A 27,929-nucleotide genomic window follows, 5' to 3' on the forward strand; every position below is an offset into this window, starting at 1 on the left:
TTGACATTATCTTCGCGGATTTAGTCCAGCGGGAAGGAATGAAAATGGCGTCGACTTCTAATGAGCAACCTTGGTACACAGCCCTCCTTGGTTTTGCAGAAAATTTCAGGACTTCTAACCCACCAAACATCCGACTTTGCATACACTGTCTTCAGTCGATCTTTACTTTCAAGCCTCCGCCACAAATCGAAGCTCGTACGCACCTCCAACTCGGCAATATTTTACTGACCCACACAAAAAACATCGACGCAGCCCGGGCACATTTGGAAAAGGCGGTATGTTCAAGTATTTTTGTCACTTTCTTAGAGCGATCAAGGCATGTTTTGTAGTGTATTTTGAAGCCACATGTGAGTATTTTGATAATATAAGCACTTTACGATAATAATTTCGTTTTACTTTTATTTTCAGTGGAGCGTGTCGTCATCGGTATCCTTCTGAAATGTGGCATGCCAATGATAGAGAAGCCAAGCATGGAACAGGTGCACATTGTGTAAACTAACATTATCACGTCAGCTAGGCCTTTATGTTGGCATACTACAATGACAACGTTTGCAATGACATTATGTAGTTGACATGTACAGTCATGTGTCCTACAGTGTATTCATCATGTGATCGTGTCAAAAGAGGACAAGACTAGGGTTTCTTATGTTCTGACAGCTGACTGCTTTGTTTTGATCATGTGACCTATATCCATTTAAGTTGTGATATCTTGATTTCCTACTTCTGAATGACATTGATTTTGAGAAATTGTGAAGTTACCTTGTTAAAAAACAGAATATTTCAAAATAAGTAATAATTTTACTTGAGAACTGTTTACATGTGATGATTAATATACTGGTCTGCCTTTTCCATGATATGGGTAAATGTTTAGGCCTATTGGTCATACATCATTTACATGCTGAACTTCCTGAATATTTGTATCATTATGTAACATGTACAACTAAGAGTTAAGTTAAAAATTGATGACAGTACATTTGTTTTGAATATGAAAGATCATGTGATGAGGAAAATGCATATTCAGCACTTTACCAGTAACCGTCTGAAATCTTTTACTCTCATCAAGGTTCTCAAAAATGATTTTGTTTAAAAGTCATTTGAAATCAGTTGCTGTAATGCAATTTTGCATTAGCGTGATTGAACTCTTGTGTTTTGAAGTTTTCTGGAACATGGATTAACTTATTAATTTAATATATTGTCTTGTCTATATTAGTTTAGAGTTTATTTAATTTCAATTTATTGTGACAATGATAAAACCAGAAAAAGTTGGAAAATTATTTTAATTTTTATTCCTGTTTAATTGATTAGAACAGTTTAAGATTAGTCGATGAGAGTTGCAGTTAACCAATTCTGCATTGTTTTCTGTGAATATGCAGAAGGATTCATTTATGCACACAAGTTCCATTTATGAAATGGGAACGAGTCAACTTGAACAAAGATAGTTTTAATACAAAGTTAACGTGATTAGACCAAATCACTGCCTATAATCATGTGATAATCCAGTTGAAGCTTGGTCAGCTTGTAAGATTAGATACTTAACTGAACAAACATTATGTCATTGTTGTTTTTGTCAACTAAATGTACAGTCTGATTATTTTATTAAATACCTCAGTGGGTACTAGATAAGTTTTGTACATACATCATATACAGATTGTAGTTTGTTTGAAAATTATGAATTATATATGCCCCAACTGATAATTCTACCACTCTATTTATGATTTTGCATTTTTCTTCATAGTGGGTTATACATGTAATTTGCACCCCATTACAACAGGACATCAAAACATAATAAAAAGGAAAAGACTTTTAATAATGAGGTTTACATTGTTGTATTGGATGCAATACCAAATAACTGTGTTAAATAGCCTGTTAAGAAAAAAACAATGTTTTAAGAAAATTCTCACTTTTGGACAAAGTAATACTTTCCCCCTAATTTGGCTGCCTCAGATATACAAATTTGAAAATTAATACCTGAAGGGAAATAGATCCACTAATTAAGTTCATAATCATTCCATCACTTATTACCTATCAGGTATGGATGCAAATCAAATGCTAAATGTCCAAAAGAAAATAAACCTACCAACATATAAATGTACATGGCTAAGTTCTAGTAGTTACTTGTGTATTGGTTAGAATTATTTGAGGAGGCATGGTAAATGCTACATTGAGAAATTGGAAGAACCAATGTTTTGGTACTGATTGAAAGGGTAGGATAGCATCATGTTATGTACAACATGTAGACCTGGTATTTTATTTATGAACATTTAGATAATAAAAAGTACACACACATTATCATGATTATTAGAGTATTAAATTTTACATTGTTTCCTAGGTTGGGGTTATAAATGTTATGATTTCATATGATGTCTCCACTTAATATAACCGTGCTGCAGTGCTCAGCTGTGTGACAGCGGTGTCGGAAAGCTATGAGTTGCAATGCATCTGTAATAACTGTTGCCATCACTATTTATGCAATGGATACTAATTTCAGCATTTATTATTAGATATTAGTTATTGTATGATTTGAAGTTCAAATACATATTCGTCACATAGTGTAAAAAACTAAACTTGCTTCACAGGGATCAACTGATGACACGTGGGCAGAAATCAATACTGTCAGAAGAATTGATTTTTCAATCAATCTTCATATTTCAGTACAAAGACAAGCATACATTATGCCGTAGTCAGGGTTTTACCTTGACTTACAAAAGGGGGGGGGGTCCAGAGGACCCCCAATAATTAAATTTAAGGGTCCTTCCAGGCCATATGAGGGTCCTTTGAAGTAATGAAATGGTGTAGTGTACTGTGCGTTTATATAATTACTTTAGAGCCTGGAATGAATTAATGATCATGTGGACAGTGGTCATATTGAAGGATGAAATGACAGACACCAATAAGTGCTCTTTGCGCTGTAAATAAAATGAGGTGAGGTGAAATGGGGTTTAATGTTATGTTCAAGATTATTGCACTTCAGTCCTTGTTTTAGCCCCTTAATGCAGAGCATCAGGCAGGTAAACAAGAAGTACGAACATTTTTTGGTATTCTGCAACCAGGGATGTTTCGTATTAGCAGTGGTGAGAACATGAAGAATGTGTGAGAAAACGTTTTTAGTTCAGTGAATGAAATGTTTGATTACCCATTGCAATTTTAATGTTGAGGTTTTGGGCACACTTAAGTACTTAATACTTAAATGTTTAAATTATTTGTCTGTTTGTTGTAACCTTAACCCTCCCAGCTATCTGCAAATGATGATGTCCTGTTTGAGTCAGCCAGTATCCTGTCTCAGCTCTATGAACAGCAGGTAAACCACATACCTTTGTGTTGTTTTCTCTTAGCTTTGAGTAGACGTCATATAAGCATTGTTACAAGAATTCATTCAAATGACACACAAGATTCAAAATATCAAGGATATGTATTAATAGTATCCCAATATATGTTCAAGTACAATTACAAAGTGGCATATTTTGTCTTATATTTATGTTGTCAGCTCTGTGATGTATTTCAAATGGCTGAAACTGACTTTGGATTTTTAAATATTTTTTTATATTTGTTTAGAACCAGGTTCAGCTGGCCAAACCAATCCTACATCGGGCCATTGAGATGTCCCAGCAGGCTCCTTATTGGCATTGTCGACTATTGTTCCAGTTGGCGGTGTGTACAACAGTATTTACCTTGTATGATGCCCTGTGGGGATACCTGGTTAGAATAGGTCCCAAATACCTCATGCATGTTTTAATACACGACTAAAAGTGGATTGGTGGCTGGGTTCTGTGACTTGGCTTGTTGCGTGTCATTATGACCAAAGTGTCGTGGATGGTGGAATATGTTTTCATCCGCTGGTTTTCCCCAGTTCAGACTCAAATATTTAAAGGGCACCATGATATAGATTTACCTTGTCCTGACTCACACCAATTGCTTATCTCTTATTACCAGAGGTAGTGGAAACTTCCTGTCCTGTGAGAGAACAGGAAAACATCTCACACACACTCCATCTCACACGCAGGTGCACCAGAACCATGTGACCAACCCGTCTGACTCATCACTTATTTTTTCTCATTTATTTTTGGATTTTGCAATAACTGTTACCCTTTTTGGCTCTTAAATTCACCGTTTTCACAGTGAAAACGTGTGTTCAATGTCACCATCGTATCTCAGATTGTGATCTCCATCCTATCTTTTCTACATGCATTCATCACCATTGTACTGCTGAAGTTAGAGGCGATTTTTGCTCTTCCCTTGAAGATGAAGAATTTTCAGAATATATATACGTTGTAGAGAGGAAGAAGATTGATAGAAAAAGAAAGGACTGTTCATGATCTAATTCATCATCAGAGACAACTTCCATGGATGATCAAGTACAGATTGAATGTCGTAGACGGCTCCTCATCTCAGTGCAGAGAGGAGAGGAGACTCCTTACTCAAGGGCGCTTCTAAGCACAAGAAGTCTCTGGCTACATCGTCAGACCCTGGCAAGAATCTTCAAGCCTTAGCCTTCAACATCGCCTGAAGAAACATCTCCAGTGGTGGACAATCAATTTAGAAGTCTGCAGAGGAACTTATTTGAAAGGGCTGGAGTACAATCAATGTCTATTTGTAGATGTCTTACTCCAAGGATTGGGTGTCCACCTCTGTTGTCCGCAGAAGAAAATCTATTCCACATCAACAACCTAGTATTTGAGGCAGTAATCAGGGCAATATCTCATTGACCACCACAGCTGAGAGATATGTATCTGATGATAACAGACAACTCAACTGTGGCCTTCACAAAAAGCCTCCAAGACACGCCATGGTTGGCAACCCTTCTCGGGTTAACGTTTCAACTGTGCAAGTTAACAGTCAGTCTGAATCTAAAGATCAAGGCAAGGCACATTCCATTAGCATCCAATGTATTAGCAGATGCCCTGTTCAAACCATCAACAGAATGAATGCTACACCCAAAAGCATCCCAACTGGCGACAAGGGAAGGAGGTTGTCATAAGGTTCAACAGACAGATAACAATCTTTGTATCTCCAGTACAGACCCTCATGCTTGGTCCAACGATGCATTGGCAATATAATGGGTGGGGCTTCACATGTATGTACCATTCATACGAGAACCGGAGGCACAGGTGCCCAGTCATCTAAGGCGCTGTGATTCGATGTGCAGAGTTGCGTCCCTTGGGCACGCCAGAAACCTATGATTGTGGGTTCGAATCCCAGTTCGCCCCGATTATGTTTCTAGGTTTGTCAGCACTATACCCGTGCTCGTGGGTTTCACCGAAGTGGTAAACGTCTGAGACCTGCATCACTTCTGGCTTTCCTCCCACATGAAGCTGACACGCCACAATATAACTGGAATACTGTTAAAAATGGCATTAAACCCAACTCGCTCACTCATACGAAGACCCTTCAACTGCTTTTGGTAGCGCATTATTGGCCAGTGAGAACATGGTTCCTGGAGCTTGTGACAATGGCAGGAAAACCAACTCTAAAGCTCCTGACTCATGCGCTGAAGCACCAGCTGTCCCCGTTCTCCGATGTAATTGTGGCCGAAATAGGATTTGAAATTGTAGAGTGATTAGTCGGAAGGGTTGGTCACATGGTTCCGGTGCACCTGGATGTCAGAGGGATGCGTTTGGGTGAGATGTTTTTCTGTTCTCTGGGAACACAGCACAGGAAGTTTCCACTGCCTTTCGGGGAATAAGAAGAGATAAGCAAATGGTATGAGTCAGTATAAGTATAAAAAGGATTTTTAACTTTTTAAAAAATCATGCTGGAATGTTACAGACTGCAACTTGAAACAACATTTATTCATTTATAATGATATCTATGAACAATGATCATAGCTAGAGAATTAAAAGTCATACCTTGCATTTTGTAAAGTTCAGTAGTGTCTAGTAATGGTAATTCTAATTTTTTAAATGTTTTACTGTGTGTACATAGGAAGTATGCCCCTGTTGAAAACATGATATGTATCCGTCCCTAATTAATAATTAACATGTTACTTTGATATGTCTTCAATCCTTTTTATTATGATTCTCAAATTGTTCATTTAGAAATGTTTCTTCAGGAGGATACGATAAGTTCATACTGATCCTGCTGATGAGTTTGTGTACATATTTAACACTTTGTAACCATGTATTAAAATCGTTTTGTAAGTCAGAAATCACAAGCTGTCGTGAGCCTACTCTGATAACAAACACATCTCAATCCTGTCTTTCAGTCAGTAACATTGGCCATTAGTCCTTAGCCCAGGTCCCGTAAATTTTCTTTTGGTCTAGTTAGCATTTTAGGTATGGCAATCATCCTTAAAACTAATAAACAGAATATGATGTCAACTGACATAATCAGGTTAGCTGAGTCAACAGACTGGTCCTTGTTCATCAGAATCAGTCCTAATCTGGTGCTTCTGTTTTTCAGCAAATCTTTGCCATAGAGAAGGATTTCTTATCTGCCTGTGGACTGCTTGGAGTCGGGGCAGAGTTTGCGAGAACAGCTCAGTCAGACTACACACGGATGCTGTTCCTCCTTAGCAAGGGCATGGTAAGTTTCTGGATTTAAAAATTCACACTTGTCCACTCCCCCAAGACTACGTAATTGATGTACAAATGCAGTGATGGTAGTCCTCATTGACCAGTGCATATGAGGGCAGGGATGTGGAAATGGCAAAAGCTTGGATGACTTGTGAAATAAGGTTTCCAGTAGTCCCCAGGACTGGTATTTAAAAAAGACGAATTCTAAGACAAGCTTTTCACCAAATTTTTTATTGATCAGTTCTGGGGCCACGGGTGGCCCAGTCGTCTAAGGCGCCGCGATTCGCTGTGCAGAGTTGCGTCCCTTGGGCACGCCAGAAACCTATGATTGTGGGTTCGAATCCCGGTTCGCCCCGATTATGTTTCTAGGTTTGTCAGCACCATACCCGTGCTCGTGGGTTTCACCGAAGTGGTAAACGTCTGAGACCTGCATCACTTCTGGCTTTTCTCCTAGATTAAGCTGACACGTCGCGATATAACTTGAATACTGTTAAAAGCGGCGTTAAACCAAACTCACTCACTCACTATAGATCAGTTCTAATCAAACACTGACTAGAGGCACTTTGCGTTGTATTTTTAAAAGATTTTGATTACATTAATTAAATGATCTCTTCCAGTCATTATTGTACTTCCCCATGTTAAGTCTTGTTGTGTTCTGCCGAAAATAAATATATTTAAACTTATCTCACACTGTGCATATCTTTCTTCTTTGATCCTATGAACCATGTTTCCAGCTTCTCATACAAAAACATTCACCCAAATACACCCAGCATCTCTATGGTTACCACCAACAACTAGGTCAATTATGTGCTCTCATGCAAGGTAACCTTCCACGCTCAATCTCATTAAAATCAGTTGTCAGTTTTTGCTACCGCTAAACAAAGATCTGAGGACATCCCATTAGGGGTCACGTCAGAACAACCTTTCGTTAATTTTGACTGACCAATGAAATGACTGACAAGAAATCGACATTAGCCAGGCAGCTTTCTCGAGCTTTATGACACCAGTTTCAAACTGGCAACTACGTTTCGAAACATATTTTGATAAGAAGAACATTCTGGAATGGCTTTTTGATGGCCTAGATTCTATGGATATAATCATAAAACCCGTAACTGTCGTTCGGAATACCCCGTGTTAAATATTTCGTGGTCGCATGATCAGAAAACACATTCTGACTGTCACTTTCATGATCTGGTAAGCGACGCTCTGATTGGTTGGATGAAAGGTCGTTCTGACGTGACCCGTAATGGGTTGTCCTCAGATCTTTGTTTAGTGATAGCGAGAACTAAGATCTGATGTTAATGAGATTGCTTCCACGCTTTGACCATGTGCATCTCTCTACCAACTCATTCTCTTTCTAATCGCCACTGTGTGTGGTAGTGTTTCTTGGACCTCGTGAATATATTTAGGTGTTTTTTTTAAACTTGATTCGTGGTATGAAACATCCTACGACAAGCACGACCAGCATGTTCCAACTGTTTAAGCACTTATTCCAATGTCTGACCCTCAGACTCCTGAAGAAAATCGTCTACGAAAACAAAAGCCGTGTCTTCAGCTCACTTGGACAAACCGATATTATCACTCACGGATAATACTGTCTTGAATCTCGACCCCCATGACCGCTGCTCAGTCTCCACTCCATGGATATATTAGTGCGTTTTAATTTCTGCCCCCGCGTCAACTCCGTCCTCAAGTACGGAGACAGATCCCATGAACGCTCTATCCAGTGGACCACTCCTCCTTTCAGTATGCAGCTCCTGGATTCGGCATGTTCAGCTCCTTCAGACGATCGTGTGAGGGATGATAGCTTCACCGCTCCTGGGGATTGACCATACAGGGTTTGCAGTACCATCAGTCAGCTCCTCCAATATTATGCTCCCTCCTAGACCAGTATTGTTGGACATCTCACCTAACCTAGATAAGGCTTTTGCCTCGTTCCACTGACTACTTAATCGACTTCAAGTTTCTCGCTTCGTCTCAAGGATACTGACTCGCACGAGAAGGTAACCATCCTTGAGTTTGACAGTGATTTATCCATGCTCTCCCAGAAATGTTCATGTTCATCCTTCCTCAGACGATAGAGACCTCATGCACTTGAACACTACAATTGGTCGTATGTTACCGCTCGTGTCAATGATCCTGCCAGCAACAGAAACTCCCTCCGCCTCTCTCTCATCATCTCATGAGGAAGATTTTGTTAGAGGAATGGTACTACTTATGCAGGACAGGATCACGAACATCCTGGATCTACTATTCTATCATGCTGGTTCAGTATCAGCCCTTCATCGCTGTGGTGGCCTACAACAATGTTCTTGGGATGACCAGATCATGGCCAAACTATAGCAACTCCCGTGGTTATCACATACCTTGTTTGCAGAAGGAAACAAACAGGTTTCACAGGAAGTCCACAAGGACACCATTTTATAAGTTACTGTTTATTTGCTTTGCTTACAGAAACGTCACTTGGAGGATCAAGAGAAGAATCCATCAGAACTGCCATTTTCTTCGGTTCATTTTCCAAGGCCGCCACTACCAATGGAAGGTGCTCCCGTGTGGAATTTCTTTGGCCCTGTGGCTTCCCGGCCTGTCACAGAATTCCTACATCTATGCTGGATTGTGTTCGATTCTTGTTTTGACGACTGCATTCAAGTTGAAGCAGACACCGATATCCTCTGTCAACAACTTGACATCTTCTGCAGCAACACTGGTGGTTAATCAATGTCGACAAGAACGAGCTCCCTTCGACACTCCACAAGGCATGATGTTCGTCCGGTTTGTTCCATTGGCCATCAAACAACCGCTCCAGCTTCAATGATAGCAACAGCCCATGGGTCCACTGACGTCAGTGCAAGCTCTCACTCTGCGAGGCCAACTGCATCTCCTACCACTTCAATAATTTCTCTCACCCTTTATCAGGATTGCCAATTGTCAAATGCCAATTTCCAGCATCGATCCATCTCCACCCACATCTACAGTGGTGGCTAGTCGAATCAAACGTTTACGGCAGGGTCTGTTTCACGCCGTCCTTTCATCTCTTTGTTGACGCCTCAACCGTAGTTTGGAGAGCGCACTTTCACCACCTCTAAGTAGCAGGGCTGTGGTCCGACAATGATCATTGCATCAACAATCTAGAATTCAAGGTGGTCTTTCTAGCTGCGTCACATAGGTACAGCCCCACTACACTGCAGTCATGTGGGTGCATAAACAGAATGGGATGTCCTCTTGCTCGCTCTCGAGTTTTCCAGAACATTGACTCCCTCAAAATCCACGTCCAGACTCGTCCAACGTTATAGCAGACTCCCTGTCCCAAACCGACAGGCCATCACCAACAGTGTGCTCCCTGCACCCGAAGACATTCCAGTGGATATTTCATCTGGGCCCTGGAAATACAGAACTGTAGAACTATTTGCAACCCGCTTCATCGCACCCATCCCCGATCCTCAGGTTTGGGATCACGATGTGTTGTCTTTACTGTTGGAGGGCCTCAACGACTACGCCGAGATTATACCCAGGATTTTTTGGCAAAAAAAATCGCCAAACCTGATCGGTTATTTAGATTTCCCCCACGCCCCTCCTTACGTTGATCTCGGCATCGGATGACCAGGAAGATCTCTCCCTTGTCCAGTTCGAGCACTGCATCTGTATCATTCCACTGTCGACTGCGTACGTCTCGGAAATTTCCCATAACTCACCCCTTTTTGGCTGTGCTCCATCATACTACAATGGTATACATTTGCTGGGCTGCCTCCAACTACAACGTCCAACCCTCACAAGACTGGAGCTGTTGCTTCAACAATGGCCTTAAACAGTAACTGCACCCTCTCTGTGATCAAGGAATGGTGCTTCTGGAAGTCATACACAGTTCTCGCCTCTCATTACCTCCATGACATATCATTCACTGATGTTCAGGGTCCAGAGCTACAGATCAGCAGCGTATTTGCATAAAATACCCCCAAAAAATATTCAAAACGCAATTACTTTCAATTAACTTAAGTACAGAAATGCATGCATGCATTAAATGAAAAACTCAAATGTATAAAAACAGCACACGTAAATACCCAATGAAGCTTTTTCAGCATGCGTACAAAGGAGCTCATTTCTTAAACACAATTACGAGCTAATTTCCTTTCCGAATCAAGCCTATGTATTTAGAACAGTTATATACATCTAAAACATTATTTCATTTTTATTTATTCTTAAAATGTTTACTAATTTTGGGAAAAACCCAATAGAGTGATGAATGGATGAGTGTAAACATTTTGGTTACCCAATGAAAAATGTAACAACCCAATTAAAATAGAAACCCTAGAGTAAAAACTCAATTGCTCAAAAATGGAGCTCTGGGGTTGCGACTAGTTGGCCTTTTGGTTCTGGCGCTGCAACTGTCACATCCCAACAAACGTAGATTGATACGTCATGTACACATGAACCTCGCTTTCCTTTACAATTGTGTATGCGTAATAAATCTTTAAACGCTAACCTTGGTTTTCCAGACCAAGTCCCTTTTGGAGAGTGGATTAATACATCTGTAAAGACTGTTTAGTCTTCAACATTGAAGTTGCCGTAAGGCACATCAGTTGTAAATCTGAACAATTTAACATTGAATGGTAATGTCAAGAGCGTCGTTCTACAAACCGATCTTACCACTCAGAAAATCATGCCACCCTTACTTTCACGTAGACTTGTGACAGCTGTTGCCATGTACAACAGTGCACAGATTAAATAGGTATCAATGTATTCTGGTATGTTAACATATTCATAGTTCTTGCTTTGATAATTATGTCACCATTTTTCTCATCCATCATCAGACCACCTATGTGGTCTAGTGGTAGAGCGTCCGCACGGAGAGCGGAAGGTCTGGGGTTCGATCCCCGGCCGCGTCATACCAAAAGATCTTAAAAGATGGTACTTGTCGTTACCCTGTCTGGCGCTCGGCATTAAGGGGTTAAAACAAGGACAGGTCGGCTCGGAGTCAGTATACTGTGTCTGAGTGGGGTATTCATGTTAAACTGTGGCATGGTATCTCAGTGGGCTAGCACTATAAATCGGCATCAGTCCAGACTAGTACAAGCAGCCACACAAACACTCACACGTACATGCACGTCGCTATATAAGTGCAATAATCTTGGACGCGACATTAAACCCTATTTCACCTCACCTCACCTCATCCATCATCTCTGCACACTGCCTTCATAGATGTCTGTGTATGTGTAACTTTGAAGAAACTGATAATACAGAAAGGTACTGTTTTCTTTATAGCTTCTGCTGATTGATAAGAAGATGAAGGATGTTGATGAGTGTCTCTCCATGGTGTCTGGTCTCATTGAAACATACCAGGGATCCCCCATACACAAGGAATCTCTGAAAGTCTTCTTCCTGGTTCTGCAAGTGTGTCACTATCTCATGTCGGGACAGGTAAGGCCATAGTGAATATATCTTTGATATTGACTCTTATTCATGGAAGAACATGGCTGAGTTGCTTCACTTCAAGCTGAAACTTTATGTCTGATGATCCAACAACATGCACAAGTAGTAGTAGATCCTCGCTTAATGTTTGACCATGTTCAAAATGATTTCTGGAGCTTTTTCTGGTCATGTATTGATACAGTAAACACAGACGAACACTCTTATAAAGAAGACAGATATAACAATCTGTTTTTGGTTCTGTCCATTTGCTGTATATATGCTGTATACATGAACATGGGTGTAATGAACTACAGTTATTACAAACTAAAAGTAGTGGTCCCATTGAGTTCGTTGTGACCATAATTTACTGTAGTTGAAAGTTCCAGTATTGGTATTTTGCTTCATTGTCAGGTGAAAAGTGTGAAGCCAGCACTCAAGCAGCTGCAGCAGAGTATCCAGACAATAACACAGATACACACGGATGATGGTGAGAATACAACTTCAAATTATTTACATTATGGCTGACTGAAAATATGGCTGTCCCTCTCATTCTTAGATATTTGTAAATGGAAATCAGGGTTAAAAAATAACAGCTTCCTTTACTCTGAGACTGGTAAGATTCAGGAAAAACGGGTACATTTCCTGTGTACTTAAATATTGGGTAAATCGCAGCTCTGGCAGATAATTTTTACAGCCTATTACAAATATGAATTAATATCTAACCTCGGAAGAGAATGTATTATGACATATGTCGGAACTCTTCTTGACTTAACAGGAATGGCATCCTTAACGTGATTACTTATTCAGAGAAATGTAAAAATGTTCATTAAGGAATGCATGTAACTGTGCAACTTTCACTCCTAGTGTTAGGTTAATACTTGACCCATACCATTGTATACCATGACCAATTGTTTTTTAACCATGATTGTACAATCTATATTGCAGTTCTACTTTCAGAGCCCCTGTCCGGGAACCCAGTGGACTTGTTCCAGTGGCTGCCTAAGGAACACATGTGTGTGCTGGTGTACCTGGTAAGTAGTCCTCACCTATCTTTGACCACAAACCTATGATCGTGGGTTTTAATCACAGATCGCCCCAATAATGATTAGGTTTTTAACCACCATATCCATGCTCATTGGTTTCACCAAAGTGGTAAATGTCTAAAACTTTTGTCACTTAGGGTTTTTCTCCCACATCAGACTGACATGATATTACTGGAATACTGTTCAAAGCGGCATTAAATCCAACACACTCACCAATTTCCTTAGAATCAGATGTTTTGTTCCTGTATTGTGTGTGCCCTGGGCAGGGAATGATTTGTCAGACATCCTGAGAGCTATCATATTGCAGAAAAAGATCTGGTTTCAATGAGATTGCTATCATTATATTATATATGTACAATTTATTTCAAAGGACTCCATATGTGACTGAATGCTGGATCTACTTTGATGATAGTCATGGTGGTTTTAGGGTTCTAGCACATTATGTCAAGGGTTGTGTGGAGCAGGGCTCTGGGAATTGTTCACAAATGGGACATGGGTGTCCTAGATACATTTGTTTCTTACCCTGGAACTCACACAGCTTTCCCACAGGTACAACGATTGAACCCATTTTTGGGTCCTCAGTCTTGATGCCCTTTGAATATTAAAGTAAACATACAACGTTATGGACAGCAATTTCTGGTTTGTTGCATTTAGCTATGTTTTGATGTATATTCTTACACAGTTTTCAAGCTGGAGTGTGTGTTTGAATATTCTCAAAGCCAAATGTAACCATACTTTGTTGACATCAGGTTAGAAGCTAGCTGTTTTATTTCTGTAAATTAGGATGCGATGTGAAAGTCTACTTGATACTTCCCAAGTGTGTGTTTGGTGAATTGTTTGATAGGCATTACTTAGAAGTTGATGAATGACAAAGTAGTCACAATTTTTGGATAACAACATCTTAAATACGGTAAAGGTGACTTTTCAGTACAGATCCTTATACTGTTGTCAAGCAAGACTTCAGTTTCAAAGGCGACATTTCGGTATAGATCCTTATACTGTTGTCAAGCAAGACTTCAGTTTCAAAGGCGACATTTTGGTATAGATCCTTACACCATTGTCAAGCAAGACTTCAGTTTCAAAGGCGACATTTTGGTATAGATCCTTATACCGTTGTCAAGCAAGATTTCAGTCAGCTTGACAATGGTATAAGGATATATATATCGAAACGTCGCCTTTACAGAATTATAGAAGTTGTTATCCATAAATTGTGTGTACTTTGTGTGTATGGTCTCCAGCAGCAGAATGTTTCCATGTGCTGTTATTCCAGGTGACTGTGATGCACTCGATGCAGGCAGGCTACATGGACAAGGCACAGAAGTACACAGATAAGGCACTCATGCAGATTGAGAAACTGAAGAGTAAGCCATTACTTGCAGTCGACAATAAGATTGTTTATCATTAAATGAATCTTGGTTCCCAAGTCAAGTTGACTTCTTTTGAATTAGAACTTTCAATAAGTCTCTGTATAGATTGACATGAGTTTTAAAGGTAACACTGACTAAGCTGTAATAAGAATTTCATAGTTCTTAAGTGAGGACCTATATTCAGCATAATTATCTAGAGGTATTATATGGTATTCCATTTGTAATTCAGTATCTGGAATGATCTGGCCAGAATTTGGCTGTCTGCGGCAAGAGTACTTAAGTGTTATCGGCCTTTGTGTATCAGTGAACGTCATGACATGCTTGAGAGGTTGATGCTTGCATGTGTTGGTGCTACATGTACATCCTCTGTTTCAGTGCTTGACTGCCATCCGCTGTTATCATCGTTCCAGCTGATGCTGCTAGAACACATCGTCATGTGCCGTCTCATCATGGGCAACAAGTCCATGGCAATCCAGGAAGTGAGTCTATTTCAGTTCCCGGTGAAAGTTTTGGGACTACAAAATGGACGCCATTCTCCCATTGGGATTCCAAGTTAGAATAGGTTAAAAAGAAAAGTGGCGAATTGATCGGGTTTTCAGACTATGTGCCTTGGTTGATGGCTCGCATCGTATCCTAAGGATGTTGATCATTGCTCGCAACATATAGTCACTGGATTGTCTGACCCAGACTTAATTAATTGCAGGCTGTGTCATATAGCTGGAATATTGCGGAGTGCAGTGTTAAGTGTTAACTGACCACCAAACTGATCTGACTAAAATAAGAATTGGGTAGTCAGTGTGCTCATGTCATTAACCACTGGTTTGACAGGCAATCGCTGAGTTATTTACAGGTCATCTTGATATGGTTGTATATTGAGAGGAAAATTACCTAGATCATAATAAAACATAATTTTGTCATCTTTTCCAACTCTGTTACTTATACTGGTTTTGCTTCCTCCAGATATTCCAGGCGTGTCATGTTTGTCAGCAGCAACCACGGTTATTTACAACACACGGGGCACAGATTCACACGTTACTGGTGAGTTGTACACTAAGTACTCCTATCTTGTGCGACAGTTTGCACAGATTTGGAATGCGCTTGAATTTAGCCATGTCCAGTAAATATTGTTAACCCTGTATCAACCCTGGCTACGCATGCTTATTTGTGCAGTGTATTATGTCTCCATTCTGGTATGATGTTTGTAGTCCTTGGACCCATTCACGACAACAGCTTCATTTCAGAAGTGATGTCACCAGTGCTCTCTCTTGTATCACTAATTTAGCACAGACTTTCTCTCTCATGTGATTGAAATCAATGTCCAATCAAAATGCAACGTCTGACTGCAAGTTCGGCATAGATTTTCATTGATAATTAGTGTTAATCATTGCCTTGTCCAATCGAGCCCTTGATTTATTTCATTAAGTCGGGAGAGTGTTATGCAAGGTTTCTACCTTAATGTACAAATCTATTTTAAGGGTCCATGCAGGCACTATGAATGTCCTGTAAAGTACTGAAATAGTGTAGTGTACTATACGTTTAGATAATTACTTTAGAGCCTTCCATGAATTAAACATCATGTGGACTGGGGCCATGAATGATGGATGAAATAACAGACACTCATAACTGCCCTTGTTGTGCTGAAGGTACTACAAATATAATTGTGCGTCCCATGGTACGCAGTAATTTTGTTTTCTGCATCCATTCTCTATATTTGTTTGTACATCTTCCTGAGGCAAAGGAGTTAACTGACTATGAAAGTCCAGTTTCCACCCATGCCAAAATAGGTTGAAATTTCGTGGCACAATCATAGCGCCACCATTGGCTATTACGAGTTATGACCCTTCCCAATCAAATTCCACATCTCAGATCACTTTCATTTGCTTCAAATAAAATGGTGACGCCCAGTCAAGATGATCTGATAAATAATCAAGATCTGTAGTGTAGTAAGATGCAAATCGCATCAGATCATTTGAGCATCATTATTGAAAACATGAAAAGATTTGGAAAATGTATGTTGATGCCCAGTTCGCAGTACACATGCTTTGCAAACCCTGCAGTCGACCGAAGTCTGCACTTTGAAATCCATGTTGTTTACAAACCAGATGTCAAGTTTGTTACCCAATTTTGATTGGACTATACCTAGACTCATTTGTCCAGCCAAAATGTAACTCCAGAATTCCAGCCAAATTTGGCAAGGGTGGACACCAGACTTTTGTAGTCAGTTAACTCCCTTGCGTCGGGAAGATCGAGTACTTAACACAAGGGAAAGGATGTCCTTTTGCTGCAGAGGTGTTTGCCTTATATTTGCGGTGGCACACAAACGTTGAGTTCGGTACAGGTGATGTCACCGCTCGTTTCAATAAGGAAAGAACAGTGTCATTTGATTGGTCTATTTGTGAGGCTGTGTCATTTGAACTATGATGGAACCGTGGCGAATGTGTCTAGGTCATTCCAGAATGGAGATTTGATTCACTGGATTATCAAGGATGTGTGCTGCTTATTAATTGAAGCATTAATTGAGGGATCAACAAGACTTCTGTATCTTTGCGTTCTGCTGATTGTGCCTGGCATTGTTGTTTTCAGGGTTTGTATGCAATGTCCATGAACTGTATGGAAGCAGCTGAGGCTCAGTTCAAAACCGCATCCAAGGTAAGCCACTCTCACCATGTAGCACTGACAATATTACACATGTTGCTCTTTCACAAATGAAAAAGTAATCATCTTCTTCATACTGAGTCGGGGGGCACACCCAGTCGTCTAAGGCGCCGCGATTCGCTGTGCAGAGTTGCCTCCCTTAGGCACGCCAGACACCTATGATTGTGGGTTCGAATCCCGGTTCGCCCCGATTATGTTTCTAGGTTTGTCAGCACCATACCCGTGCTCGTGGGTTTCACCGAAGTGGTAAACGTCTCAGACCTGCATCACTTTCCTCCCACATTAAGCTGACACGCCGCGATATAACTGCAATACTGTTAAAAGTGGCGTTAAACCCAACTCACTCACTCACTCATACTGAGGAGATAAACAAGGACTGGACTAAGTCGTTATCACTATAATGTGTCTCAATGGGTATTCATGGTAAAACTGTGGCAGGGAATCTCAGTGGGCTAGCACTATGAAACCAGCATAAGTCTGGACTAATATAGGCAGACACACACATGTTCATGCATGTTGCTATATCAGTGAAATAATATTGAATTTAATGTTAAACCCAATTTCATCTTGCCACAAAACTGTTATTAATAAATCTTTTTGGCTCAGCAATATCACAACTTTAGGCATCAGTTTTCAGTTCATTTTTCAAATCTTAGTGTTGTTATAGGTTGATGTTTGTAAGATGTAACTTTTCCTCTATAAATGGGGAGGACACAGCACTAAACTATCATTTATAAAGATGGAAACTAAACAGTTGTAATACTCCCAGCTGTGCCATGAGGCCTCATGCAACTCAATTGTTGTTTCCTAATTTTATGTTTCTTATTATCTGGTTAGATGAACATTGTTTGTTTTCTTTTCAGTTAACTACAGTATCAGACCTAAAGAGTTTTGTAAATTTAAATCTTGCAATTGTATACTTACGAACAAATCGACAAACAGAACTAGTGGGATTGTTAGAAAGTATAGATCCTGAGAAGTTGGAATCAGGGTGAGTGACTCCTCATATTAGAATACACATAAAATCTTTTTCAAGAGAAAAGTCAATCTTTATCTTCTTTAATAACTTTTGGTAAAAGTTTGTAATTTGTAAGTTACTTTGGTTAAGTTTGTAGAACATTGAAACTATTGAGATTGTTCTTCATTATTACCATCTTAAGCATGGGTACTCATCTCTTGTGAAACATTTACTTCCAGATCACATAGTTTAAAGGCAGCAGCATATTATGTCCAGGGTTTACAAGCATTTTTCCAAGCAAGATACAATGAAGCAAAGTAAGTGTCAGATGGCATCCTTCCCTATTCTAGATTCCTAAAACTAAAAGATGCTGTCAAATTGTTGATGTGGCATTATGCAACATTCATCCACTCACAATTAGTAGACTGGTGAGGGAGCTGGTATGTCAGTGTGGGATAGAATACAGTTTCTATCTTAAATAAGGGTGTGCGGTAGTATTAGTTTTATTGGTAAATTGAGGTTCATTTTTTCCACGATACGTATCACAATATCATTTCTTCATGCTCGATATATTGGGTGATTTCAAATCGCGTTTTTTGTCATGTGTTTGATGTTATTTTCTTGCCTTCTCCAAGATGGCTGCACATTTATTGACTGAGTAAACATCATGTTGTACCAGCATCTTGTATTGTTCCATTTATGAACTTCAATTCATATCTTAGTGTATCAGATTGTTTCTGAATTCAAAATTTAGAATTATGCAATATATCGTGATGCATATCATTATATGGGCTTGTGCATCGCAAAATATTGTGATACACTTTAAACCTCCAATACCAATCCTTAATGTTAAACCTTCAGATAATCATGCTTGTGTTATTGCTAGTGTGGACAATAGACAACAAAATGTGTAGGACATCTACACATCTTTTCATGTCATGAAATTAAGAATTGCATGCATGATTATGAGAAGAGAGATGACTTTGATATTAGACTAATGCCTTAATGTGTTTCAGGCGCTACCTCAGGGAAACATTGAAGATGTCCAACGCAGAAGATTTGAACAGATTAACGTCGTGTTCACTCGTACTCCTGGGGCACATATTTCTTTCATTAGGAAACAACAGAGTACGTAGTTTGGTTGGTTTGTAAGCACTGTTGATCTGTATGTCACAGATATTGATCCAGTAGTCTAATATGTGAATAGTGGATAACATCTTACTGTTAACATGGTTACAAATTATGACAACCAGGTCAAGTGTTTAGCTGTTAAAACGCTTATGTGTCATGGATTTTGTGGTCATTATGATTAAGAGCCGATAGTATTGATGGATAACTGCTTGAGAATGCCTCCTTGACAGCAGTCTCCATGTACCCCTCCCCATAAGCAGGGTCAGTACTTGCACCCCTACAGGCTGGGTCAGTACTTGCACCCCTACAGGCAGGGTCAGTGCTTGCACAACTACAGGCAGGGTCAGTGCTTGCACCACTACAGGCAGGGTCAGTGCTTGCACCACTACAGGCAGGGTCAGTGCTTGCACCACTACAGGCAGGGTCAGTGATCACACTTGTACCCCTACAGACAGGGTCAGTGATCACACTTGTACCCTTCAGGCAGGGTCAGTGCTCACACTTGTACCCTTCAGGCAGGGTCAGTGCTCACACTTGTACACCTACAGGCAGGGTCAGTGATCACACTTGCACCCCTACAGGCAGGGTCAGTGATCACACTTGTACACCTACAGGCAGGGTCAGTGATCACACTTGTACCCCTATAGGCAGGGTCAGTGCTCACACTTGTACACCTACAGGCAGGGTCAGTGCTCACACTTGTACACCTACAGGCAGGGTCAGTGATCACACTTGTACCCTTCAGGCAGGGTCAGTGATCACACTTGCACCCCTACAGGCAGGGTCAGTGATCACACTTGCACCCCTACAGGCAGGGTCAGTGATCACACTTGTACCCCTATAGGCAGGGTCAGTGCTCACACTTACACCCTACAGTCAGGGTCAGAGCTCTTACTTGCACCCTTCAGGCAGGGTCAGAGCTCACACTTGTACCCCAATAGGTGGGGTCAGAGCTCTTACTTGCACCCTTCAGGCGGGGTCAGAGCTCACACTTGTACCCCTATAGGCGGGGTCAGAGCTCACACTTGTACCCCTACAGGAAGGGTCAGAGCTCTCACTTTTACCCCTACAGACAGGGTCAGTGCTTACACTTGACTGACACCCTTCCTGTTCACTTCACACAAGACGCAAATCCACTTATTTTGTCACTTTTGTCTAAACTATGAATTGACTTTACTTGCAGTGTCGGCAGATAGAAACTGTAGACATTTGTTAACTTTAAACTCTGTTTTCTCATTGCACATGTCTGATTTCCAGGAAGCAATGAACATGGTAACACCTGCAATGCAGCTTGCTGGGAAAATACCTGACGTTCATGTTCAACTGTGGGCGTCATCACTCTTGAAAGGTAAACATGGTAAATTCTCTTTAAGTTGAAGATTAATTGTACAAACTTCATGGCATTTTCAATGAACATGATGATAGGGGATGATAGGCTCGCTTCCATTTTTCCAAATATTTTCTTGCTGTACAGAGTTACATCCCTTAGGCATGCCCAAAAACTTGTGTAACCCTGTCAGCTCCATACCACTGTGTGCGTGCATACGTGCGTGGGAAGTGGTTACTATCTCCATCACATCAAACTTTCGCCCACATCAAGCTGACATCATGATACAGGTATAACCTCTGAAATGTTTACTCGCAAATATCTTCATGCATGATATCTTTGCTGTGTCGTTTTCAGACCTTTACCGTATGTGTGGGGACTCTCATAACGAGGCAGAAGAGTTCCGGATGCACTCGAGCTTCTCACAGTCCCTCCTCAAAGACCACTTTCAGTCCTCACAGATGTCGGAACATGGACTCATACAGGTGAGACTCCTTCCACTCCCTGCTTTCTGTACCATGTGTTACCACCGATCAGATTGGCAAGGACAGCTTTTGAGGTCATAAACAGTTGACAGAGATCATGAAGTTTCTTACCTGTGATACTGTAAATCTTTAAATTCACGCGAGCGTGAATTCAATGCGAAAAATGCAAGTGGTCTTTGTTCACATTAATGAAACTTTGCATTTATGCCTCCTAAAGGACTATCAACAATAAGACGGATAATGGACTTACTTACTTACTGGCATTTTCATTGCATTCCTACATGGGTGGGGATCCAAATGAATTCTATTTGTTTGCCTGCCATAGTTAAGTCGTTTGAGCTTTTGAGTATTTGGTTTATTAGTTTGGGGCGTTTTTTTGTGTTTTTATTTTGCAGAGGGAGTCGGTTAGAATAAGGATTTTGGGTTTGTTTTTTAGATTGCTGATTGTGTAGGACTGAGGCCATGCCCATTAGTTTGTGAATATGGATTGGCTGTTTGGGAGTGGGTAGGATTGGGTGATTTTAGTTGGTTGTGCGATGTGGACTCCGAAACCTGTGTGTTTGGAGATCGGATCTGAGGATCCGTCTGTGTATATGTGACACCAATTTGGCCAATTTTCGTGTATGTATGCTAGTGTGGTGGTTTTAGCGATGTTAGGGTCAGTCTGTTTATTTAGTGTATTGGCTAGTGTTGTGTATTTTGTGTATTGGCTAGTGTTGTGTCTATCTTAAGTTTTTTAAGTTTTGGGGTGAAGATATTTGATTGTTTAATGTTTTGTTTGAGATTACTTATTTTGTGTTCATTTAGGTAATTGATTATTCTTTTGGATATTGGAGTAAGTAGTGGATGTTTCCGGGCTAGGGCTTGGTTTCTGGCGCTAATATTGTTGTTTATTATGTTTTGGATTAGAGGGTTTGATATGGGACGTGTCCCAGAAGTTTAGGGTAAGTTGTTCCCTACGTAGTTTTAGTGGCATTTCTCCTGTTAAGGCCTGGAGTGATGTGCTGGAGGTGCCATGTTCAGTTCGTGTGAGGATAACGGAAATACCAACTTGAATATATACACAAATCTGGTTTATTGAGCAGCAGTTGTTACAAGTACATAACAATGTTATTTAAAGAATAGAAATTACACAATAGACATCCAGTGAGTAATCACTGCAAGGTCAAGAGTTCTACCAACTTATGTCAAACTAGGCATCATTGACCACTCCATTCAGTGAACTGTTGTTGTTTTTATGAAAACACTGTTTGTTATTACAGAAGTGTTTTACTAGTGCTAATAAGCGGTACTATTTGCTGTTTGATTGGATTAAGGTATTGATATTCCACTGGGGATGGAGTGGGGGGAGTTGCATTGATTTTGAGTCACATGTTTTGCGAGGGGTCAGCAGTCGTATTAATTTGGAAATGCATTAATTTCAAGATTTTCAGTATGCAATCAGACATCAGGTAAACTTCAATCAAGAAAATAAACAAGGACTTCAGAGCAAACTTTTTGAAACTCTTCACATTGCATGTCAATGATATAACAATCCCCTTGGCCTGATGGGGGCCTCATAAAGTCTATATTCTGAGCTTCCCTGATGGTTGGCAGTAAGTAATCTCAAGTTTGCGATTAGGATGTAGGGAAGTGACATTGTTTTGATGTTTGTTTTGACATTGTTGGATTGCATTGTCACCTGTAATTAATGGTTCACGTGGAGGTCTCTTATTAACCATTTTGGAGTAAGGTATACCCACAAATAAAGAATGTCCAGAATATAAAATATGTGACAAGAAAGTACTTCCTTTTAACCTAATCCAATGCCCTTTTGTAACTAGTTTAATGAGTGTACCTGTCTCATGGCTTGTATTATGTTAGCATACAGTGGACAGGAAATATTTGTATCAAGTTAGGTATCAGTTTTTTATTATGGGAGGGGAGGGAAATTGGTCTTAGGACTGTATCATATTCTGTTGACAGCCCCACCCCGCGCATTTCATGTAACATTTTTCAAGGCAAAGTTTTTTGTAAGTTCTTAGTATAAGAATATCAAAGTTATTCGGTACCTTTCAAAATGTATTAAAAAATTAGGATACCTCATACTCATATTAAAGTCATTCACTCAAAAAGATACATTAGGGAATACACTTGTGTTTCTTTTTTTTCCTTACATTTAGTGTGATATTTTTTTCTGCATTTCAGTGGACAGATGGTCAGTGCCCGTTTCACCTGTGTAGTACATCAGTGGCGTCCAGCTCTATGTTGTGAAAGCTGACTCAGGTGGGGTCCAAATGACCTGGCTGTGTATAGAATATATGGACCTGGGCTTCAGGCCCCCCTGTCTGTGGTTGCCATGGCTACAGTGGAGCCAACTGCAAGCAACCATGAGGGTCCTTTGAAATGTGTTAAAACACATCATGGCAGCAACAAGGAAACCTGAACGAACATTGTTCTTGTTTCTGGTTTGGGCTCTCCTGAGAATCCAAGCACAGAGCAACAGCAAGTGTTGTGGTACGAGGCAGTTCCTTACCCCCTCAGGACAAGATCTACAGAGCTTGACTGACATGAGTTGTTATCGGAACATGATGTCAGGGAATAGTCAAACCTCTTGCTCACAATTGGAGATGTTTCGGAGGGCAGGATGAGTCACAACACCAGAAGAGCTGCCACATTTGTGGACTCAAAGTTGAGATTCCCATCAGGAGGAAGGGCAGGTCCCTTTGCTATTGTTCTTGTCATCAATCGATATCATGGTTAGCAACGTCTCTAATGCAGATATTTCTGCCATATTCATATTCCTCGGAAGGGACTGAGACATTTATCCTACATCTACGGTGACTGAGTTTGAACACCGTTATGCGACGTGCACACTTGATTTGTCCTGTTAGCTGCTAGTAATGCCTGTGTTCATCCTATATGTTGACTGCAGTTTATTTCAGTCTCACTTTACATTTTACACATAACTGTTTTAGTTTTACATTATATGCAGAAGTGCTGAGAGAAAATGATCTTTTCCTAGAACATTTTATTTGACCCCATTTAAACGGTAGAAGATTTTATATTACAACACAAGTAATTTCACTTCAGTGTAACAAAATAGTGTTTGATACCTTTATTTTTTTAGCCCTATGATATGGCTTGACATGCAATAAATAAGACGATGCTAAACAGTTTTATATGGAGCAGTGAATTATTTTGTTTTTAACATAAAGTCAGATTCAAAACCTGTTATATAGTTGAACATGTAATATGCTTGTGTTAATGTTGATTCTACGACATTCTTCACTCTGAAAAGAGACTCAACTAATGAATTCTATCAGTACCTTACGTGTAAATATACTGACATTTTGTGTGCCAATTGCATCTGCATCATGAACGTTGAAATCATCATCCTGTCAGTCACAGTGTGACCAAGTCTTACAGTAACCCATCACTAATGTACGATTCTGCACCTTTAGCCCCAGTCTAGTAAAATTCTGTTCTCTCTAGTAAACTCCACTAATATTATCATAGGAGCAAAGTTTGCATGAGTAGACTAAAAATCATTTGGCATAGGCAAGTACAGGATAATAATATCATTTCCTATTGTTTATGTAAAAGTCAGGCTACAAGGTTAGGTTCATATGAAACAAGCAATATTAATGGTATACATAATATTATTATACACTTAAAGTGGATTTATTAATTTAATCAATGAAGTTCTGATTGAGTATATACTTAAGTGAATGGATCATAATTTTTAAACCGGTGTATTACACAAAGGCATTGTGTCCCCTTGTGAAATTGGTTTACTTGATGATTGTAATTTGGTACTACCATGTGCTGGGTTTCACAGAATAAACTTTTAAAGTCATGGAATGTAACATAATTAGGAGAAGCAGGCATGGAAGAGAAATAGCATTACAATCTGACCTGATTATTCATCTAACAACATTAACTGCAACATACATTTATCATGTAAAGTTTATCCATGCGAGGACGTGGCAAGGCACCGTTACTCTTGCCATGGCCTGTTTTCATTCATCATGTGATAAAAGACTTTGTCCCTTCTATGTATAATCCGTTTCACATTTTGTAAAGTTGTATCCAGATGTTCTCATTATCAGCTTGATGCCATGAATAACTCTTTGCAGGTTCTGGGAATAATATTTTCTTGGGCGTATACTTTATCAGTGATAACTAAGTATTGCTTTCTGAGGTTTAAACAAGGATTCAAGATGTTGGAAAGGTTTTACTTTATGTACAGTGAACACATTCATAATTATAGCTGTGGTTCTTTTTAACCATAATCCTTAAACTGAAAATGTCTCTTCTATTTCATATCAATTATCACATCGAGGTGGAACTATGTTATGTTTGCCTTTCATAGCCATTAAATGATATTAGTGCTGTATTTCAAGGTTTTCAACATAGCTAAATCACTCATATATATATTTTTAGATATGACACTATTTTCCTTCACACCAATCCACAAAGTGTGTTAATGATATATGCTGGTACGCCCTAGTCTGACACAGCTATGGCGCCTTGTCGGTGGGGAGAGAAGGTTGATACCACTGAGGGAGTTAGTACCAATCTGTGATGGATCCCCTTGCTGTCGAGGTTTATGTCGAACCAATGTACATGGTCATTATCCTGTATGTCTTGTCTTTATGTTGTGATTATCAATACCCATTGTCATTGTTACTTTCTGTTTCATCCTAAAGTCAATATTTTTATGGCTGTGTTTCATGTCATACCAGGAAAAGTGTGTGTTAATTTGTGTCTTTATCTTTAATTCTTTATCCTAAATATGAAGATATTCTCACATCACTGAAATGAAATCGAAAGTATGTTTTGTATGTGATGTCATACAGGACCTGATTCAATGAATGACATTTCCTACCTGCAAGGCACAGATATGTCAGACATTAAAATATTACCTCTAATTTACTGATAATTATAGCAACAGTGACCTCCTGTATACTGGAGATTTTGGGTTAGAATAGGTCCCAGTACTTTATGGATAGGAAGGTGAGGCGTGGTGACTTGGTTGATTGCATATCATCATGCCCCAATGACCTGGATTGTTCTTCATAATGTCGATTACAGGCCATGTCATAGATAGAATGTTGAGTACAACGTTACACAACAAACCAACAGAAAATCATAATCATATTGCCTTGTAATATCAGTTTGGCCAATAAATCATTTTAGCTGACAGGGCATGATTGCCACTCACTCAACAGAGTTGCTTCCCTTCACCAGGCCAGGAGCTGCTTATCTAAGCCTTAAAGCTAAAGTCCAGATGTTAGGTCTGTCAGCACCATAGCTATGCTAGTGGGTTTCATCTGAGTGATAAATGTATACAGCCATCTCCTGAGCTGAGCATTGTGATAGGACTGGAATATTTTTCAAAGCAATGTTGAACTTGAATGTACTTGAGTATGGGACAGTTCATCAAACCATGTGTCTTGTATGCTTCTGCTTCAGTCTGCTGCTTTGGACAAACCTAAGGGAAACAAAACAAAACGTGATTCAAAATTATTTGGTGGGGGATTATCACTAAGAGTATTTAAGGTATATAGAACACATGATTTCTTAGCTAAGATTCAGAAGTTTTAAATTATGTGCAGCTATTTGTATTCTAGATTTGTTAGATCGCTTAATTTAAGGTAACTGATATTAATTTAAACATTGATTATAGAATTTTATTGATTAATACAAACAATTACTATATCTTGACTAACTATGGGAAAGGATATCTGGAAATACTGAGTACCACCTGTATTAGATAGACTTCTCATAACTGCCAGCTTAATTACTTTAAATGTTTGAAAGTAAAACTGCAAAAATGTTAGAATAATCATGAAATGATGTTAGTTTGCATGAAGTTCTAGGCGGTATGTTAATTCTGTCAGAAACCTGTTCCTCAAAGTCATCTTGACAATATGATCATTGTAGCCTAATTGTTGGTATGAGTTGCAGTTCTGAGGAAAACACTTTTCGGAACAGAAACCGTTCAGATAAACCCACACTGAATATTATTTTGTTTAGAAATAAAAAAATATATGATCTTTGTACCAGAGATATGCATGAATTGAGGCGATACATTTATTTCTACATGTTAACTGTTCTGCTATGTTCTATGTCTTTGTTTGCTATTCAATCATGATGAATTTCTTCAATAGAATAACAACTCTATGGGACATTTTAACATTGAGGACATGTTAAGATGGATCAGACACAGGGCAGTAATGTAGGAGAACAACCTTGTGACCAGTATCAAAACAAAAACATATCCATGTCAACATTTTAGATCAGGTTCAAGTTAGGCCAGACTCTTTGTTGAAAGAGAAGACTAAAGACACTCAGCATGGATTAGGTGTCAGATTGAGATAGGGCTAACACTTTCAACTGATTTTCGCCCACTGTGATAGAGGTATAATAGATTACAAGTGAGACAACATTTAACCAAGCAGGCCTTTAACTTTTTATGCTAACAATAGACAGGGTTACAGTTGGTCACCAGCAACCGACTTGGTATGCCTGACATATGAGGCAGCTTGGCTGATTGTGTGTCACCTAGTCCAACAGCTTGGGGCATGGCTCATAATATCAATCACTGGTTTATGTGGTCCAGGTTTGATCTTCAGGGCCCAGTTACATAGTTGGACTTTTGCTGCTTAAACTACAAACTGACAACCCCATTGCAGGAAATCATGAGGAATCCATTACATTTATGTCATGTGTAGGTTCAGGTGGACAAGTTGGTTTCTGTGGATGATACTGCTCTGTGACTTGTTGAAGTTTCTGACAACTTACTGACTGAAAGATCATGTACGTTTCTGTGAGAACAGCCAGTTGACCAAATAAAGCGCAAAGGAGGGATGTGGAAATGACTTGTTTCTGGTATGATCATGGAGCTTGCTGATTACTGTTATTTTCTCTCTTGTTTCACTCACCTCATTGAACGTCACTACAATACATGTAGGTTGATGTACACGGTAGGAGTGCTTTGTAAATACGTCATTTTTATGTATTTTACAATCAAATCAAGTTTATAAAAACATAAAAACTAAGC

At 39.6% G+C, this 27,929-nt stretch overlaps 1 protein-coding gene across 2 annotated transcripts; it reads left to right on the forward strand.

Moving 5' to 3' along the window:
- LOC124118917 (MAU2 chromatid cohesion factor homolog) lies at window positions 1-27,927 on the forward strand. Of its 2 annotated transcripts, none has more exons than XM_046481229.2 (18): window positions 1-275; window positions 409-426; window positions 3,233-3,298; window positions 3,553-3,648; window positions 6,397-6,519; window positions 11,769-11,924; window positions 12,327-12,402; window positions 12,861-12,946; window positions 14,229-14,319; window positions 14,701-14,804; window positions 15,286-15,363; window positions 16,909-16,974; window positions 17,844-17,971; window positions 18,178-18,255; window positions 18,955-19,066; window positions 20,327-20,417; window positions 20,754-20,881; window positions 23,069-27,927. In XM_046481229.2, exons 1-18 carry the CDS (start codon window positions 39-41, stop codon window positions 23,132-23,134), a joined length of 1,800 nt encoding a protein of 599 aa, XP_046337185.1. In that variant the 5' UTR covers window positions 1-38; the 3' UTR covers window positions 23,135-27,927. The 2 variants fall into 2 exon arrangements, with proteins under 2 accessions (XP_046337185.1, XP_046337186.1); XM_046481230.2 differs by having other exon boundaries at window positions 12,873-12,946.
- The last annotated feature ends 2 nt before the right edge of the window (window positions 27,928-27,929 follow it).

Source organism: Haliotis rufescens, unplaced genomic scaffold (assembly GCF_023055435.1).
Source record: "Haliotis rufescens isolate VD_foot unplaced genomic scaffold, xgHalRufe1.0.p SCAF_1, whole genome shotgun sequence".
NCBI classification, from domain to species: Eukaryota; Metazoa; Mollusca; class Gastropoda; order Lepetellida; family Haliotidae; genus Haliotis; species Haliotis rufescens.